General features: G+C 38.4%; 1 protein-coding gene across 2 annotated transcripts in view; it reads right to left on the bottom strand.

Annotated features, from left to right (window-relative positions):
• The window catches only part of LOC136856885 (uncharacterized), a 518,885-nt gene that overhangs the window by 70,771 nt on the left and 429,809 nt on the right, over nt 1–18,305 (bottom strand). For both annotated transcript variants that reach the window (XM_067135106.2, XM_067135104.2), the window contains 3 exons: nt 13,145–13,209; nt 12,940–13,056; nt 922–1,155 (listed from right to left, as the gene is read on the bottom strand). In XM_067135106.2, the coding sequence (XP_066991207.2) occupies nt 922–1,155; nt 12,940–13,056; nt 13,145–13,209 (416 nt within the window). The remainder of the gene's footprint in view (nt 1–921; nt 1,156–12,939; nt 13,057–13,144; nt 13,210–18,305) is intronic.

Here is an 18,305-nt window from a genome sequence, read left to right as displayed (position 1 = left end):
AATGAAGGAGATGGCAAAATTATTTGAAAGTCAAATAAATACTGAAGACCATTTTTGAGGTACAATGAAAACCGATCACTTGAGATTCCAGAACTGAAGCTTACGCTGACAAAATAGAAACACTGAATTCTTGGAACAGCATTTTAAAGTATTTCATTCCAGAATTCGAAGCAAAACCCATAGGCGAGAAGAATACTCTAGGTGAGTATTATAAAATGTTTACTACTCTTGTATGGAAATATGTAATACCCATAAAAATTCTATAATTGTTTACTTTTACAAGAACTGTTGATCCATTATATGGCTATATTAGTGAATTACAGCTCAGCTGGGAAACACTTCTTTAGTCCTGTGTCGTTTCCTCGTTATTTCTTTTATGTATCCGAGCAATTCATGAAATGACGACTTTGACATGCGCAGGTAATTGAAAAATTTAACTGTCATCCTCACGTAGATCGTCAAACAATGTATAATATAATCCTCTAGTCAGTGACAAAACAAATATAGGATGTTTCTGCATTTTCCTAACCCTTCAGTTTTTCCTTTTTAATAGAAGAGCAAGAAGAAGAAGTTCTTCGTAGGACGCCATTCTCTCAACTGACTATTCCCTGGCATGAACAGAGCAATTATTCACTAAGTTGCGCCACTGATCGCCCGGTACTTAAATCCTCTGGCAACTGGTGGCGCAAAAAAAAAAAAAAAAACCACACACACACACATTCTCTCTCTCTTACTAAAAATACACTGAAACTCTTACTTAGCATACTTCACATGCTAATTCAGGTTTGAATTTGTATCCACACATATTTATGCAGTTATATTGTATAATTTTGCATGTAACTCTATTTTTCTGTGTCTGAAATGTTTGTGCTAGAAAAAAAAGTTTGAAGAGATATTTTCTCTTGAATGAAACATACTTACTGCTCATTAATAGGAATAATAATAAAATCCTTCTCGAAGAGATTCACATTCTTTGTCCACCCTTTAACCCGGCTGTGCCTCTTTTCAGCTGGAGACAGTTTTGGATCATCTTCAACAGGATGTGATCTTCGAGTAGATTTTGCAGGCCGTGTAGTTAACCTCTTGTAGAAAAAGGAACTGAACACATGGGTTCTGGCTTGATCACGCTCACTTAAAACTGACAGGGTCAAGTACCTATTTAAAAAGAAAGACAATATGACAAAAAAGGCAATAATTCAAGACAAAAAATAAAATGACTCAGCCAGTCTGAACAATGGAATTACACTTAATCGATGAACACTTCTTTCTAATAAGGCATTATGTTTAATCAATTAATTAAAAAATACAGAAAGGAAAAAATGACTGCAGCAGAAATGTTCACCCTCAGCACTATGTAATTATCGTTTATAAGGGAAACATTCGATAACCAGTCTCTCTTAACAAGAAATACATCTGTAAGTTATTGGAATATTAAGATGGGAAAGATTAACTCAGGATAAGAAATATATGATCATTTAAAATTGTCCAGTAATAACTGTGATCTATTATCATAGAAGTTTGGCATCAGAATCCTCAAACTGAGTAAAATTCAGAACTAGGAAGTTAGGGAGGGAGGGAGGGAGGGTGTGTGCGTGCGTGCGTGAATGCGTGGGTTTGTTTGTTTGGTGTTTTCAGTTTAGGGTTTAGGGGAATAAATAAATAAGTAAACAATGACCACAGCAGAAATGTTCACCCTCAGTTCTATGTAATAACTGTTTGTGAGATGGATGTGTATATAGGCTACATGAGAACAAATTGTATTGTAATCTGGCTTACAGAAGAATATGTTGTTATTCTTTTTATTTGTTTATTCACTCTCGAAAAGCCGCAAAAAGTAAATATCACTTTAAAGGCTGTATACATTGAACATATACATAATATACAAGCGATAAAATTGGAACATATTCAAAATGTGTGAGAAATCAGTAAGGTACAATGGAATTTAAATTAAAAACTACAGTTGTAACTGTAGTAGGGTTAGTAACCAATCCTCCGCAGCTAGGACTGAAAAAGTTATCTCAAGACTTGAAATAAAAAATAAGGACCCATTCCAATATTTCCTGGGGTGAGAGGAAAATTCTCATAATACCTCCTGACCATGACCTCAATAAAACCTCAGAATCTCCACAAAACAACTAAGTTATAGATCAAATAGCAAGTGTCCTGCATAGGAACCGGCCACGCATATTGAAAAAGGCAAGCAGAGGAGGGTGTAGTAATGATAAGCTTATAGTTTGTTGTGATATAGATTTTAAATTGTATGTTATGTAATTATTGGACTTGTTTAAGAGATTTATTTGGAATGGCAGAACACAATGTGTCAGCAAGTGAGTTGAGAGATAGTGAAGTGGGAAGACAGCACATGTGCTAAGAAGACCTCCCACCCTACCTACATGACCAAGCCCTGCCGATCACTCAGAAGGATGCATACAAAGTATTTGGACTATATACTTATATTGACCTACATCAGAATGCACTATAGAAATTATTTATTTATTGTATGGATTTTAGTGCTCGGAGTGTCCAAGGACAGGTTCGACTCACCTTGTGTAGGTCTTTATTTGACACAATCTGCTTGTTTGGATGTGGGAGGATTATGTGGGAGGTAATGAAAGAGTGAAAGCTGGTGTCAGCACATAGCCTACTCCCATTAATTAACATCAAGGGGTCTGCACAAGGCTTAATGTCTCCATCCATCAGAGTCATATACCTTCACTCCATATGAACACAATGGTGAAGTTTGGAATCGAATCCAGGCTTTTGGTACACAATCTCGTGATTAGAAATTGTATATCACTATCTCATCTACCCTGCTGGACAACATTCTGATGGTGAACATTTTTCTACCAATGGGACTCAAACTGGCTAACCACAGTGTCAGACCACAGACTTGACACCGTAACAATTGTGACCACCAGGCTTGACACCGTAACAATTGTGAACATGAGTGGAAACTCACAGAAACCAATCAAGAACTGAACATGTGAACATTTCCAACCAATAATGCAAAGTGAATACTGTACTGTCTCAATGACTGACTAGAAATTCTGATGATGCTTCCTTTACATTGAAAAATAAAAGACCGACACATCAGGCAGTAAGTGAAGTCATCCCCACACAGACCACGAATGCCCTTGGAGGCATGGAAGGTAAAGGCTTCCAATATCTGTAACCTTGGTACTAAGCGAAATAGAGTGGTACGATTTTTTAAATAAATTGTTCCTTTCACAACAGTATTAAAACAAAGGAAACACTTCAAATAAACCCAAACTGTTCCTGTAGTTAGTATAAGCACCAGAAAGGAAGCAATTAAATTTTGCTTCATTGTACCGAGCTCAAAATTATTTATAATAATAATAATAATAATAATAATAATAATAATAATAATAATAATAATAATAATAATAATAATAATGACTGTCTTTATGCCTCACTAACTACTTTTAAGGTTTTCGGAGACGCCAAGGTGGCAGAATTTAGTCCCGCAAGAGTTCTTTTACATACCTGGAAATCTACTGACACAAGGCTGACGTATTTGAGCACCTTCAAATACCACTGAACTGAGCCAGAACTGAACCTGCCAATTTTATTTATTTTGTCCCACAAATCATGTACAGATTCCCATTAAACAAGCTACAAGCCAGAACACATTACAAAACAGACAATTATAGAAATGTATATTTTGTACGCTAGATTGGACAAACAAGTTCGATTTTCGGAAGGGTATTTTAAGGAGAGAAAAATGTTTAACATTCAGCCACTAAGGCAAGTATGATCTACAATTACGATAGATGTTTCTAAACAAGTTCTCATCAGCTTCTATTAAACTAAGCTAGTCCTTTTTTTGACAATTAACATTACTATCTGCTTTCTAGAAGTATTCAATCCCTAGAACAATCAAAGATTTAGTACTAGATTGAAAGTTGACAATGAAGCACTGTAAGGTTAATGATCTGCTAAACAGCAGTCCCAGTATCTTAAACTTGTATTGATATCAGTGATATCTGTTCTGCTGATCACACAATAACCATATCTGTCTCAACAAAGGCAGCAGTTACTCAGTCAGCCAGCAGTACTAAAGATCTGTAGTTCCATGAAGTACATTGCTTTAATAATTTCTTAATATGAAATACTGCCAAAGTAAACTCCGAGTTTTACATCAAAACTCCGCCCCCCCCCCCCCAATTTATTTTACCACGCACCGACACAAATAGGTCTTATGGCGGCAACAAGGGGATAGGAAAGGGTTGGGAGTAGGAAAGAAGCGACCATGGACTTAATTAAGGTACATTTGCCTAGTGTGATAATGAAAAACACAGAAAACCATCTTCAGGGCTGCCGACAGTAGGATTCGAACCCACTCTCTCCCAAATGCAAGCTGACAGCTAAGTGACTCAGACCGCACAGCCACAGGTAAAATCAATTGTCGTAAGCCTTCAGACCTCCAGTAATCACAGAATCCAAACCACTCGGACGTAACTTTCCAGCAAGAATTCAACCCACAGCCACATAAGCTACCAATTAGCCACTTGCCCATGTGTGAGTCAGTCACCAGCCACACAGGTGACAAGATCTAAAGGGACCAGCAGGGAAGACTCCTAAAGACAAAATATCCCCTTACCCAACAGACAATACATCCGTATCATATCTCGGTTGCGGTCGAGAGGTCTTTCTCCAGCTAAGAGTCCATTCTACTATTAACATGAAACACCAGTAAACAATTCAAAGAAGATTTTAACTAAATTAAGATGAAAATGCCATCATAAGATAACAATAGGAAGATAGCATCTAATTTCACACAGAAGAGGAAGAAGACGTCAGTACTAATGTCAGATAAAAATAGTGGCACGCAAAGTTTCTTAAAAACATTTTAAAGTGTTTCTAGATTTATTTTAAACTTGTCCACTGTGTTGTTGGTTTTTTATATACATATATATTGTACCCGTAGAAAAGTGTTCATATCTTTCGTACAGCAGTGTGGAAGTGTCGTGGCTGGTTGGTACCTCCAAGTCCTGGGATGGTGCTGGACATCGACTGGGCAGGGACCACACCTGCTCGGACGAGGAGTTCTGGAAATGTCTCGACGTTCTAGAATGTCCCAACGTTCTGGAATGTCCCAACGTTCTGGAATGTCTCGAAGATGGGGACACGTTCCTGGGTTCGATTCAAGACGTAATTCACACTTGAATTTCCTACACGGCACTCCACACATTCATGGCACTGTCTGAACAGATATGACCTTTTAAATATGGTTACTGCACTCTAGATATTAAATCAAAACGTTCTGGAATAGTCACTCGAAGAACAAGTACTGGTAGAAATGCAAGTTCATAATGCAAGCTCACTGTAAGTCAGAATGTTCTAGAGGATTACTGTCACTGCAGTCCTAAATGCATAGTACTGAAGATTTAAAACATATTGGTAATGAACTGAATAAGTAGCACTCGGAAACTGTCCTGTTCCGTTAATAGGCGAAGTGAATAGCCATTAAAGAAAATAATATTTGAAAGAAAAAAGTCTGACTTCATAAATTATGGATCACTCAAAGTACTGGAAAGTTCTAGGCTTTCTGGGAACGCGATATGCGTATTCTGAATTGTCACAGTCTTTAAGAATCAAAACACAAGTCCCTGTGCAGCACTTGGAAAGTATTGCATATTTCACAATTAAACGTAATGTTGAATGTCCCCTAAGTTTCATAGTCTTTACAAGACGTAAATTCAATGAGGCACTTGAGAAAACAAGTCATATCGTTCACACGAAAGTTTATGTTGGTAGGGCACAAGTTCATCCTACACGCTCGGAAAATTTCAATGTTCCAGAAATTGATTCAAAAAATACAAGTTTGAATAAGTTCGAAACGTAAGTTCAATGCGGTACACAACACTCGTGAAAATTCAAAGTCCTTTCAATCGTCGTCGAATAAGTAAGTCCCTATGTGGCACTTCAAAAAAAAAAGTTCCAATGTGTAGAAATAATAAAGTTCCGATGTGTCAAAATATTAAAGTCCCAACACGACACTTGAAGAAAATAAAGTTCCGATGTGTCAAAATATTAAAGTCCCAACACGACACTCCAAGAAAATAAAGTTCCAACATGTCGAAATATTAAAGTCCCAATACGACACTCGAAGAAAATAAAGTTCCGATGACAATGTTCCAGTAAGTCACTTTAAGAAAATAATAAAGTCTTATCGCGACACTTGGCGAAAATAACAAAGTTCCAATGAAACGCTTCCGAAAAAATAACGAAGTTCCTATATGGCACTTTAAGAAAATATCAAAGTCCAATCACGACACACGAAAAATAACAAAGTTCCAATGTGTCAATATGACAAAGTTCCAATACGATGCTCGCAGAAAATAACAAACTTCCATTCAGGCACTTCAAGAATATGATAAAGTCCCGATACAACCCTTAGAGAAAATACCGAAGCTCCAATACTTGGATTTCGCAATGCTGAAACTCTATTTTTGTATTCTATCATAACAGGAGCATTATCAGAGCAGAAAGCCACGCAGTTTTCAATTTTTATGTTATGAGAATTCAGATGTGATAACATTAGGTTACCGATGTTTCGCCCTGTTGAGTGCCTGTCTAACGCTGGATAGCACAGTGCTCACTACTTTTTCCTGAGGAATATCATTCAATGTAACAACAATAGGATACAACTTGGCATTCATATCATTGCTTTCATCCATTGCCAAAGAAAATGGTCCATTCTGAAGGCACTTAACAACTTCAGATGATGCATTTTGGCATTTTATTTATAATGCACGTCATTTTCTGGCAACCACAGCTATATTTCTTTGCAACTTCTGATGTGGGAATCGTCATCTTAAATAAAGCACCAGCATGATCAGACGCACTTACAGGAACATTGTGTTCCATGGAAAAGGAAGTAAACAGGCACTTGGCCCTAATTACGTCGCTGTCAACGTTTCCAGACTTGACCAAAAAAAAAAAATGTTAATTTTCTCGTTATCCTCCTTCGATTTAATGCAACTTACGTGTTTACTGCACTTCACATGATTACTTAAAATGTTTCTTCCACCATGTGCAAATTAATATCACACCTACATACCATGCATGGAAAATTAACAGAGTATGATTCTTTAAATGGCTGGAAGTACTGCTTCTTGTTGGATTTATTCATGAATCATGAACTGAAACATCAAAAGGAACCTGGAGCATTGAACGTCACATAAAATAACATAATCACTCAAGGCAGTCAAACACTTCATTAAAACATGTCAAAGCACACAAATTCATAAACCAAAAAATATGCACATGGTAAAAAACACGGACACATGTGGAACAAATGTAATTAGTCCAAGGAATACAGGAAATGCGAAGCACGAAGTTATAACACAAAAACTCGAACAACTCACTAAAATATGTCATACCCTTAAAAGGCCAAAACATTCAAGGAACGCCAACTTAGTGAACAAAGAACAACACCCATGTGGTCAAAGAATATGGGTTAAATGACAATAAATGAACACAGCGGAACAAAGAATTTGCGGAACACAGCCTGTCAACACCTAAGATTCACATGGAAGAACTGTTATCCTGGCTTTAAATTAAATTCCAATGACACAAACATCACACGGTTAAAAGTACCAATCATATCAAAGAATGAATTTTCGACTATCGTGGACTTGCCTTCGACCGGTGCAAACAATCGATTGTACGGAAGTAGGATGATTATCAAATGTTAACGTTTCAAATTTTTGTCCACAAATTCGTAAAATTACACCGTCATAGCTGCCAATGTTTAGAAATCAAAGACAGGAATATTTTTTAATTCTTGGATTTCATCACATATATTGCATCATGGTCCAGGTGAAAAAAGGACAGGATAAAAAGCATACATATCTACAGTTACAATGTGAACTGACCATTAAATTTAAAATCTTAAACTAAAAAAACATTTAGATGGTCACAAGAAAATATACCTAATCGCTCTCATTTATGACACATACATACGAATAAGAAACCACAACACAAGGGATTTCTACAAAACATTCACAGAAAAAATCCGAGGATACATTCCACAGAACTTATGTTTTAGGAAACAAGACGGAAAATTGGCACTTACTAATAAAGAAAACTGTCAAGAACTTGCACGGTACTTCTCAGAACTTCTTAACTGCCCCGAACCCACTGAAAGATTTCTTGAAGAAGCATCCAGTTTCACTCACCCAGAATCACCTCCACCAAACCAGGAAGAAATTCAGAGCCACATTAAACGACTAAAGAACAACAGAACCTCAGGGAGAGACGGGATTGTTGCAGAATTCCTTAAGAATCTTGGTCCAAATTCACTCAAGGAACTTACAGAAATCATACAGAAAATCTGGAAAAATGAAAAACTAAGACTGGAAATGTGCCTTGATTCACCCACTTCACAAAAAAGGAGACAAAACTGATGTGAACAACTATAGGGGAATCTCCCTCCTTGAAGTCGGCTACAAAATTTTCTCTGCATGCCTGTTGAAAAGAATACAAGAACAACTAGAGCATAAAATTGGTGAATATCAAGCTGGGTTCTGCCCTCACAGATCATGCACTGAACAGATCTTCAACCTCAAAACCGCTCTAAAATTCAGGGCCCTCAGAAACCTTCCAATCATCTGTACCTTTGTAGATTTCAAGAAGGCTTATGATTCAGTTGATCGTCAATCTCTGTTCAGCATCCTGAAAGAACAGGGACTAGACTCCAAAACGCTAAACTTGACCAAACAGACCCTCACTGACACGAAGTCAAGAGTGAAATTCATGGGAGAAATCTCAGACGAATTCCTGATAAAAACTGGTGTCCGGCAAGGAGATGGACTATCACCCCTCCTCTTCAACCTCGTACTAGATAAGGTGATGAGGGAATGGGAAAACGAACTGAAAGCACAAAATAGCTGGAACCCAGTAAACATCGGGACACAAAAAAAAAGCTTGAAATTCCATGCGTAGCCTTCGCGGATGACCTGGCCCTTTTGTCCAGCGATGAAGTCACAGCAATAAAGCAAGTTGAAATTCTCCAAGAATGTGCCAGAAAGGTCGGACTTCATATCTCCTTCCAGAAAACTGAATTTTTCTGTGCAAAACTAGACATCCATAGTCTCAATACAAAATACGGACAAATCAACAGAGTCCCTCATTTCAAATACCTGGGCGAAATCCTCGAACCAACCGGACAAGAGAAAATAGCCCAAAACAACCGTGTCCAAAAACTCAGAAGAGCTTATGGGAGAACAAGAGAAATCTACAACAAAAAATGTATGTCTCTCCACGTTAAGATTAAACATTACAATACTGTAATCAAACCGGAGGCTTTATATGCAGGGGAAACTCTAACGCTTCATAAAAAGGGTGAACTGGAAAATATCCTAAAAGAAGAGCGAAAAATCATGAGGAAAATTTTAGGACCAAGACACACGGGAGAAGGGTGCCGCTTCCAAACCCGGAAATCCACAGAAAAATTATCTAATATTGCGGCAGACCTCTGGAAAAAAAGGCTAAAATTTTATGGACATGTTAAGAGGCTTCCAGAAACTAGACTAACCCACCAAGTTCTTGAAAGAGTTGACAAACTGAAGAATTTTCCTTGGATACAACAAACAAAAGCAGACATGAAGAACGCACAAATTCTCTGTGAAGACATTTTGAATCGAAATATATATAGAAAGAAAATTGACAATTGGGAAGTTACTCCAGAGAATGAAGTACCAAAAAGAGCAGGTACCAAGTGGACGGAAGAAAGGAAAAGGATCTTTAGTCAACAGATGAAAGCATCCTGGATCCTCCGCAAACGAAATCATAAATAAAGCTTCGTGTGTTCCGAAAGGGACCATTCACGCATAATAATAATAATAATAATAATAATAATAATAATAATAATAATGATACAGCCGAACCTCAATATCTCTAACCTCCATTACTCGAATTTTCAGTATCACGAACTAACTTGTATTTTCCGGCCATGTGTCCTATTCTTGACATGTATTTATTTCTCTATTCTCAAAATTCGGTTATACGAATTTCTCGATTTCTCGAAGCAAACATTTCCTCCCTCAAAGCAAAATATACTCTGCAACACAAATTTTGTGCAACATTAACTGTGCAATACAGCATTCGCGGTTTGTGAGGAACAGTTAACAAGTACTGTAAAGAAAGGGTTCCAGTGAAGCTGGAAACTAATGACAGCAAACGAAAAACTCGAACTTCTAGTGATCGGCAAAGTCTCGCCATTTCTCAGGTGTCAATTACCAGTATTACCAGTCACGTACGAAAGCAAACCCAGAAGTCGCGGATAACAGGCTCCAATTACGAAACTCAGCTGTGTGTATTGACAAGAAGTTTCAACGTGAAGGGAGGAAAGGTTAACCGCAACAAACTGAAGAGACTAACGGATTTTTTTTCCAAACGTGTTAACGGAGCTATGTGTCTTGTTTCATTACTGTATGTAATGTGTCCTGTCTTCCAAAAAGTTACTATAATAAGGGTTATAATTAAAGTGATGCCGTAAGAGAGAGTTTCTTTGTATATTTTTAAGTAGTGTTAAACATAATGCATTCAGTAAAAGCCCATAGATACATATGATTCAATTATGTGTTATACATGCTCAAAATCGGTATTCTCTATATCTCAAAATTTCGATAACTCGAAATAAAATTTATCTTCCTAGGTGATTCGCATAATAGTTTCCTTTATTAGACTGTACAAAGAGCACTAAGGAAAGTTTTACAATGATAGTGAACGCTTTAGACTTTTTCAAAATAATTTCCACCACACTCAATACACTTCTCCATACGTCGAAATCAGTTCCATAGCTAGTCTGATGTCTTCTGTCACTTTAAGGAGAACCGTAGCAGTGCTGTACCCTTTCTTGAAGCCCAATTGTAATGGGTCAAGGACTGAACAGTTATTTAAATATTTCAGTACTTGATAATGTACCAGTCTTTCCCATGTCTTAGAATGATGATATAGATGTCGATCCCCAGAGGGAACCTGAAATATTTGTCCCGAATGAGTAAATTTATAATAACAATATAAATGGTCCGTTATTGGACATTATAAATTTTCCAGCTAACTCATTCCTGGTTGCCAGCATTTCGCTAAGTTGGGCTCATCAGTTGGTACTTAGCACACCCACCAAGACACTTGGCTAATGCATGCCATGGAGGCCACTGCGTAGGCTTCTTGAAGCCACCGGCAGTGCCAATGCACTATGAGAGACTTCAGCTTGTTTCCAGAGTGCAGGGAAAGTTCCATTTCTGAGACAGTAACTGAATATATGCATCTTGTTGACTTCACCACAAACAATCCCCTCAACTGCATTACTAATTAGGAACGGACTCTTGTATAAGAAACTCTTTCCACTGAACCTAGAAGCCACCAAGAATCGAGGAAGATGTTCATCCCTTTTGTAGTCTAACGGTACTGGTGTACAGCGCTTTTGCTTCTTGGCAATTTAAGACACGGATTTCAGGGCACCACACTTTGAAAAAGAAAGAGAGGGTTCCATTTTTGGCCCCAAGAGTAGCTAGGGAAATAATGAATCAACCTTTGGCAGAGTTCCACAAGCTAAGATAACTCTGCACGCTTCAGAGATCGCCCGGTATATGGAGATGGGCTGCTAGCAACTACTCTCCCAGTAACCATGCATCACCTTGCCACGACCCAAAACTTGGCAAGGAAAAAAAAAAAAAAAAAAAAAAAAAAAAAAAAAAAAACCAACAGAGAGAGAACTTACATTCTACCCAAAGCACAGAGGCAGGCTATACGGTTGAAGAATAAAATGAGGTGGTTGGAATAGAAAAGAATGAGAAAGAACACAAGACATCTCTCAGGTTACTCAGGGAACACATTATTAGTCTGGCCCTACTCAGGCCAATCCAGCATGGGTAACCCTGAGCTTGCATAGGCCTCAGGATCAACAAGCGCACAAGCCCCCAAACCGACATCAAGGTCTTAGTGGCCCTGGAGAGGTTGTCCAAGGACATGTTCGGCTCACCTGATACAGGTTTGTCCATTTGAAATCCAATGGTGACCTGCACATATGGATATGGGACGGTAGTGATGAGGTAGGGAGAGGGTGAAAGCCCAGTGCCTGCACATCACCTACTCCAGTCGAATAACAAGTAGGGGTCTACTAATGGCTTAACAACTCCATCCGATGGACGAAGCACCATTAACAGCATTACATGCCCCCACTCCATATGAAAACATTGCGGAGAGTTTGGAATTGGATCCAGGCTTTAGGCACGTGATCTAATGATTGGAAATTGTATATCACCACCTCTCCTACCCTGCCAGCCAACATTCTGATGGCAAAATATTTTTGACCAAAACGACTCAAACCGGCTAATCACAGTGTCAGACCATTATAGACTTGACGCCTCAACGATCATGGCCATTAAGCAGACCTAGTTTACAGTAATAAATGTTCCCTAACTATATAGCAGGACCCATTAATAATTTGGGCAGAAGTACAGTTTAAAATAAACTAAGGTGATTTGATGGAAAATACAACTGTGTAAGCTAAGGAGGATATGGAAATATTGTGTGTAGCCCTTTCAAGTTTCAAACAGCTATGAGAAAGTAGTAAAGGAGATGAAGATCGAACTACCCTTAACTCCAAAAGAAGCTACTATATCTTGTGAAGCTTCCTTAGAGCTTTACCCGTGCTCATCAAGGGCTCAGAAGAAATAGATCAGCGAGAAATAGGTTTAATGGTGGAAGAACCCATTTATGTATTTAAAAAAAAAGTGTGAAAATGTGGAGTTTGTCCTTGTCTCCGCTATCTGTTGCTCCTTCTGCCAACAGTAGCTCATCACTTTGTTCTTTGTAAGTGTTCCTATCCTCCTTCATAGCTTCCTATATTTCATGATTTACAAATGTCTAAGCATGGTTAACAAATGATGCGACATAATTACTTACTTCAAGTAGAAATCTATTATTACATCATTGAGAAATTGATCTTCTCCTAGGCAGGCATAATCTTCAGTATTTATGGGAATTCCACCTTTGGCAGGGGGAGGAGGATACACCATGATCCTGAGGGAAAAAACATACAAATGATACACAAATTCAAAGATATCAATTGCCCAAATTGTCATTCACATTCACAAAATTTTATACTTACGTCTGAATTTCATTGCTGTTTTTTGCGGGTGACATTCCAACTGCCTTCTTCATCATATTTTGAACCTGGAAATAACAATGGGCTTTGAAATTAAAATTTGATGCAAAAAAGAACTCAAAAATACTCACTGATGACATATACTGTTATAATGACTTTAATTATGATAGAAATAAATCCTGTAACATGCGTAAAAATCAACTTGAGAATGTGGTGTTGGGGTTTATTTCTGTGCAAGTTGCTTTACTTCACACCAATCCAGATAGATCTTTTGGTGATGATGGGATAGGAAAGAGCTAGGAGTGGGAAGGAAACACCCATAGCCTTAATTAAGGCACAGCCCCAACATGTGCCTGGTGTGAAAATGGGAAACCATGGAAAACCCTCTTCAAGGCTGCCAACAGTGAAATTCAAAACTATATCTCCTGAACGCAAGCTCACAGCTGCATGCCCCTAACTGTATGGCTAACTCGCTTGGTCCTCAAGAATGTAGTTGTAGTGTATCATGTTATGTGTTATTTAGTTACGTACAGGTGTCGTAACAAGTGGTTCAGAGAGTCCTTAACTAATATGGAATAAGAATTGACTTCTCAGGCATATTCCGAGCCCTTGGTCAAATGGCAGGTTTACAGAATTCATCGATTAACGCTGTATGTTTGGATATAACCATCAGTGCAGTCTTGTGAAATAAAGCTATGAACCTCTTCACAAGTATTTCCTGCAATTGATGTCATGTGGCCTCCAGGGATGTCTGGTGCAAGGTCTTTCTACTCCATGTCCATGGGTGACCTGCACGTCTGTCTGTGTGTGCGATGCTGATGATGAGGAGGAGGAAGTTGCTAGGGTTTCCAGGGCCAAGTGTGATGATGATGATGATGCTTGTTGTTTAAAGGGGCCTAACATCGAAGGTCATCGGCCCCTAATGGAACGAGATAAACGACATGAGAGATGATGTTAAAATTTTAAAAACATATCCACTGACTAGAGTTCAAAAAAAAAAAAAAAAAAATGATGGAGAAAAATGAGGGTGAGATTAAAACAATCAGTGGATCTAATACGCAATGCCTTATTTTCTAATAAAATAAGAGAATCTACAGGAAAACAAAAGAATAAGGCATTGCCTGGTAGTACATAATTTACGAGAGACGTTAAAATAACACATTAAAATACGCAACAAAAAACTAAAATTAAGTCAATAGGATAAAAGCGAAAGTGACACAAAACACACTAGGACAAAGGACAGCATCACACACGAGAAAACAGTCCACTATCCCTCATAAAGCGGACGACGAGGTCTGCTGACTGCTCGCCATCACGCAAAATAAGGGAGATAGTACTCGGAAGGTTAAGCCTACGGCGCAGATCGACCAGGTCCACACACTCCGTAAGGATGTGCACCACGGTAAGATGGTCGCCGCAGGTACACACCGGAGGGGGTTCTCCTTTCAAAAGATGCGAGTGAGTCAAGATACCGTGGCCGATCCGAAGACGACATAATACTACGGCTTCCCTCCGCGAAGCCCGAAGGGAAGTCCTCCATACCTTCGTTGTTCCTTTTATCGCTCTCAGCTTATTGGGAAGTGGAATGGCCTGCCACTCCATCTCCCAATGGGACATAACAAGATGTCGCAGCTGGGAGCGAATATCACTTACTGGAACCTTGAAAGGCAACGGGGGCAGTGTAACTGCCTCCTTGGCAGCCCGATCTACTAACTCGCTTCCCTCTATGCCCATGTGGCTTGGGAGCCACAGAAACGTGATTCTGGTGCCAGCATCCCAACACCCGGCCAGCAGGTCCTGGATTAGCTGCACCAGAGGGTGCCGAGGGAAACAAGTATCCATAGACCGGAGGCCCAAGTGTATTGTTCTCTCTGGCTGGTAGGATGCTTTCTTCACACACAACCCACCCAATTAAGTATAAATCAATATAAAATCAACAACTGCATGCAGGCAAAAAGCAGTTTTAATTTTACCCTGACATTTTCATTAGCTCCATAACAAGCTGAATAGTTCACGGCTATGACCACCCAGTAATGAGAAAAGGTTGTTTCACAAAATTTAAAGGAACTTCAAAAATATCAGATGATATAAAAACTTGGTATACAGATCAAGAATAAGTTACTTTAAGTTGTATTAAAGTTTGGTAACGATCGGATCAATATTTTTAAAGTTACGAATTTTCAAAGCGAGTGCTCCATTGGAAATGGAAAAAATACTGGCACTTAACTGGGTATAATAAAAATGTCTACCCTATATAATTAAAAGAAGAATAAAATAAGATAAATGTTGGTGTAGTTTATTTCTATATGGACGAAGGATAAACCTTTTATTAACGTATTAACTCAGGTGTTTATACTTTTTTTCACGGCAGTACACCTGAGCATCAGTTGAAATCCAACTTTGGAATATATATATATATAATACAATACGATTTATTTTGTCTGGTAGGATTAAGGCCATTAGGCCCTCTCCTAACCTGAAAATACAGTTTCTACATGTGCAAAATTGAAATAAATACACTTACATTGAAACATCTTGCAACTACTAAACAATACAATATTATGATAAGAAATAAAAAATAAAAATAGGAAAAAATAGAAGAATGATGATGGTGGTGGTGATGAAGATGATTATTTAAAATTTCATATGGCTATTTCTAGCCAAGTGCAGCCCTTGCAAGGCAAACCCTCCAATGAGGGTGGGTGGCATCTGCCATGAGTAGGTAACTGTGTGTTATTGTGGTGGAGGATAGTGTTGTGTGGTGTGTGTGAGTTGCAGGGATGTTGGGGAGCACAAACACCCGGCCCTGTGCCATTGGAATTAACCAATAAAGGTTAAAATACCCGACCCGGCCGGGAATCGAACCCGGGACCCTCTGAACCAAAGGCCAGTATGCTGACCATTCAGCCAACGAGTCGTACGGAATAAACAATCAATCACCACTGATCTGCACTTAGGGTTGCTGACCAGGTGGCTGATGACATGCAAGTTGTTTACCTGGTCTTTTTAAAAAATTATTTCAATGTGCATTTGTTGAGGTTATTGTCAGAAACATGCAGTTCTTGTGCTGGGGGAGCTGTGATAAGTGGGAAACCAGCAATTATTATGAAGGTTGGAATAATAAATGTTATGACCCTGGCAGGAAAATCAGAAGAGTTGTTGATTTTATGGAGAAGGAGAACGTTGCATTGGACTGAGTGAGGTCAATTGGAGGAGGAAAAGGAGTGAAGAGGATTAGTAGAGAGTACACCCTATATTGGAGTGGAGCAGGTGAGGCAAGGAATGGAGTAGGAGTGATTGTTAACAAAATCCTGGATGAAAATGTGAATAGGGTAGACTACGTTAGTGACAGAATATTCAGAGTGCGATTGAGTACGGAGACGGAATGGAAGATTTCATCCAAGTTTATGCACCCCAAACTGTAAACAGTGAGGAATATATAGAGGAATTCTCGGAGACACTAGAGGAAGTAATCACCGATGTGGAAGTGATAGTCATGGGAGACCTCAATGCACAGGTTGGAAATGACAGAATTGGTAAAGAAGAAGTGACTGATCCATCTGGATATGGAGAAAGAATCAGTGAGGGAGATGAGTTGATTGATTTTTGTGAGAGAAATGGAATGAATGTGGGTAACACTTGGTTTAGAAAGAAGAAGAATATGGCTGGGGTGAAAGGACGAAAACTGTTACTGATTATTTTTTGGTTGAGAAAATGAATCGTAAACAGTACAGCACTACCAGGTGATGCGTTTGACGAAGACCACAGGGTAGTGGCAGCCAAATTGAAAATGGGTAACAATGTGAGAGAAAAAGAAATAAGACAGAAGAAAATAAAAGTATTGCAATTAAAAGACAAAAGAACTCAGGAGAAATTTAGTGGTAATTCAAACAGCACATCCCTATATCAGAAATAGAAAGTGTAAAAGAAGAATGAACCAAATTTAAAAACATGATTGTAAGCTGTGTAGAGATTTGTGGCAGAACTTCAGCGAGAGTAGAGGAAAAGGAGACACGGTGGTAGAATAAAAAAGGTGAAGGAGGTAGTTAAAAGAAGAAAGTATGGCAAGAATGGAATACAGTTAGGAAAGAAAAAAGTAAGATTAAGTATTAGGAAATTAAAAGTACCAAAAGTACCATGACCCTTTACAATCGGGTTTCAAAAAGGGACACTTACACTTCTTGATTTTAGCAGCGCTTTTGATACAGTAAATATAGACGTACTGGTTACTAAATTGAAATCGCTTCACCTTGGACAGACAGCTCTAGAATTCTTTCTCTCATATCTTACGGAACGAAAACAACGCGTAATTATTCAGAATAGGTCATCCAAATGGGTAATGAAATTTTCAGGAGTACCACAAGGCTCTGTACTTGGACCACTTCTCTTTGTTATCTATATTAACGATATATCGACATGGCTAAGACACTACTTTATGCTGACGATCTACAAATCTATTATCATTCCAAAATTTCAGACATCAATCAAGCAATAGGTTATATGAACTCCGACTTAAATAACATCTGTGCATACGCTCATGAAAACTGTATTTTAATTAATCCATCAAAATCTAAAGCTATTATTGTTGGGCAGACGAAACAAATCAGTGCGGCAAAAAACAAAAACATTCCTCCACTAACTTTATCTGGCAAAATTTTTCCGTACGAAAACTCGGTAAGAAATCTTGGTGTAATTATAAAGGAGAATCTTAACTGGGGAGAGCACATTACAAATATCTGTAGAAAAGTGTATGCGTCCCTTCACCCACTAAAATATCATCAAAATATGCTGCCACTTAACATGAGAATTAGGCTTATAAATACTCTTATCCTCCCTATATTTCCCTACTGTGACGTAGTACTAATTGATGCCACGAGAGAACAACTAAACTGATTACAATGTGCTATGAACTCATTTATTAGATTTATCTTTTCCTTACGTTATGATGTTCATGTTACCCTTTATTATCGACAACTTTCCCTTCTAAAATTTGAACAATATAGAAACCTCCACATGGCAGTATTAATCTTTCGAGTATTAAAAGAGAATATCCCATACTACTTATCTTCACAACTCAATTTCCTATCCCCTTTCCACCAGCATAACACACGCTCCGGCAGTACACTTGCTATCCCCTCAGCAGGTCAGCAGCATTTAGCCACTC

This window comes from Anabrus simplex, chromosome 1 (assembly GCF_040414725.1).
Source record: "Anabrus simplex isolate iqAnaSimp1 chromosome 1, ASM4041472v1, whole genome shotgun sequence".
Lineage (NCBI taxonomy): Eukaryota > Metazoa > Arthropoda > Insecta > Orthoptera > Tettigoniidae > Anabrus > Anabrus simplex.
Note: the sequence above shows the minus strand (reverse complement) of the source record. Positions and strands in the feature narration are given on the sequence as shown.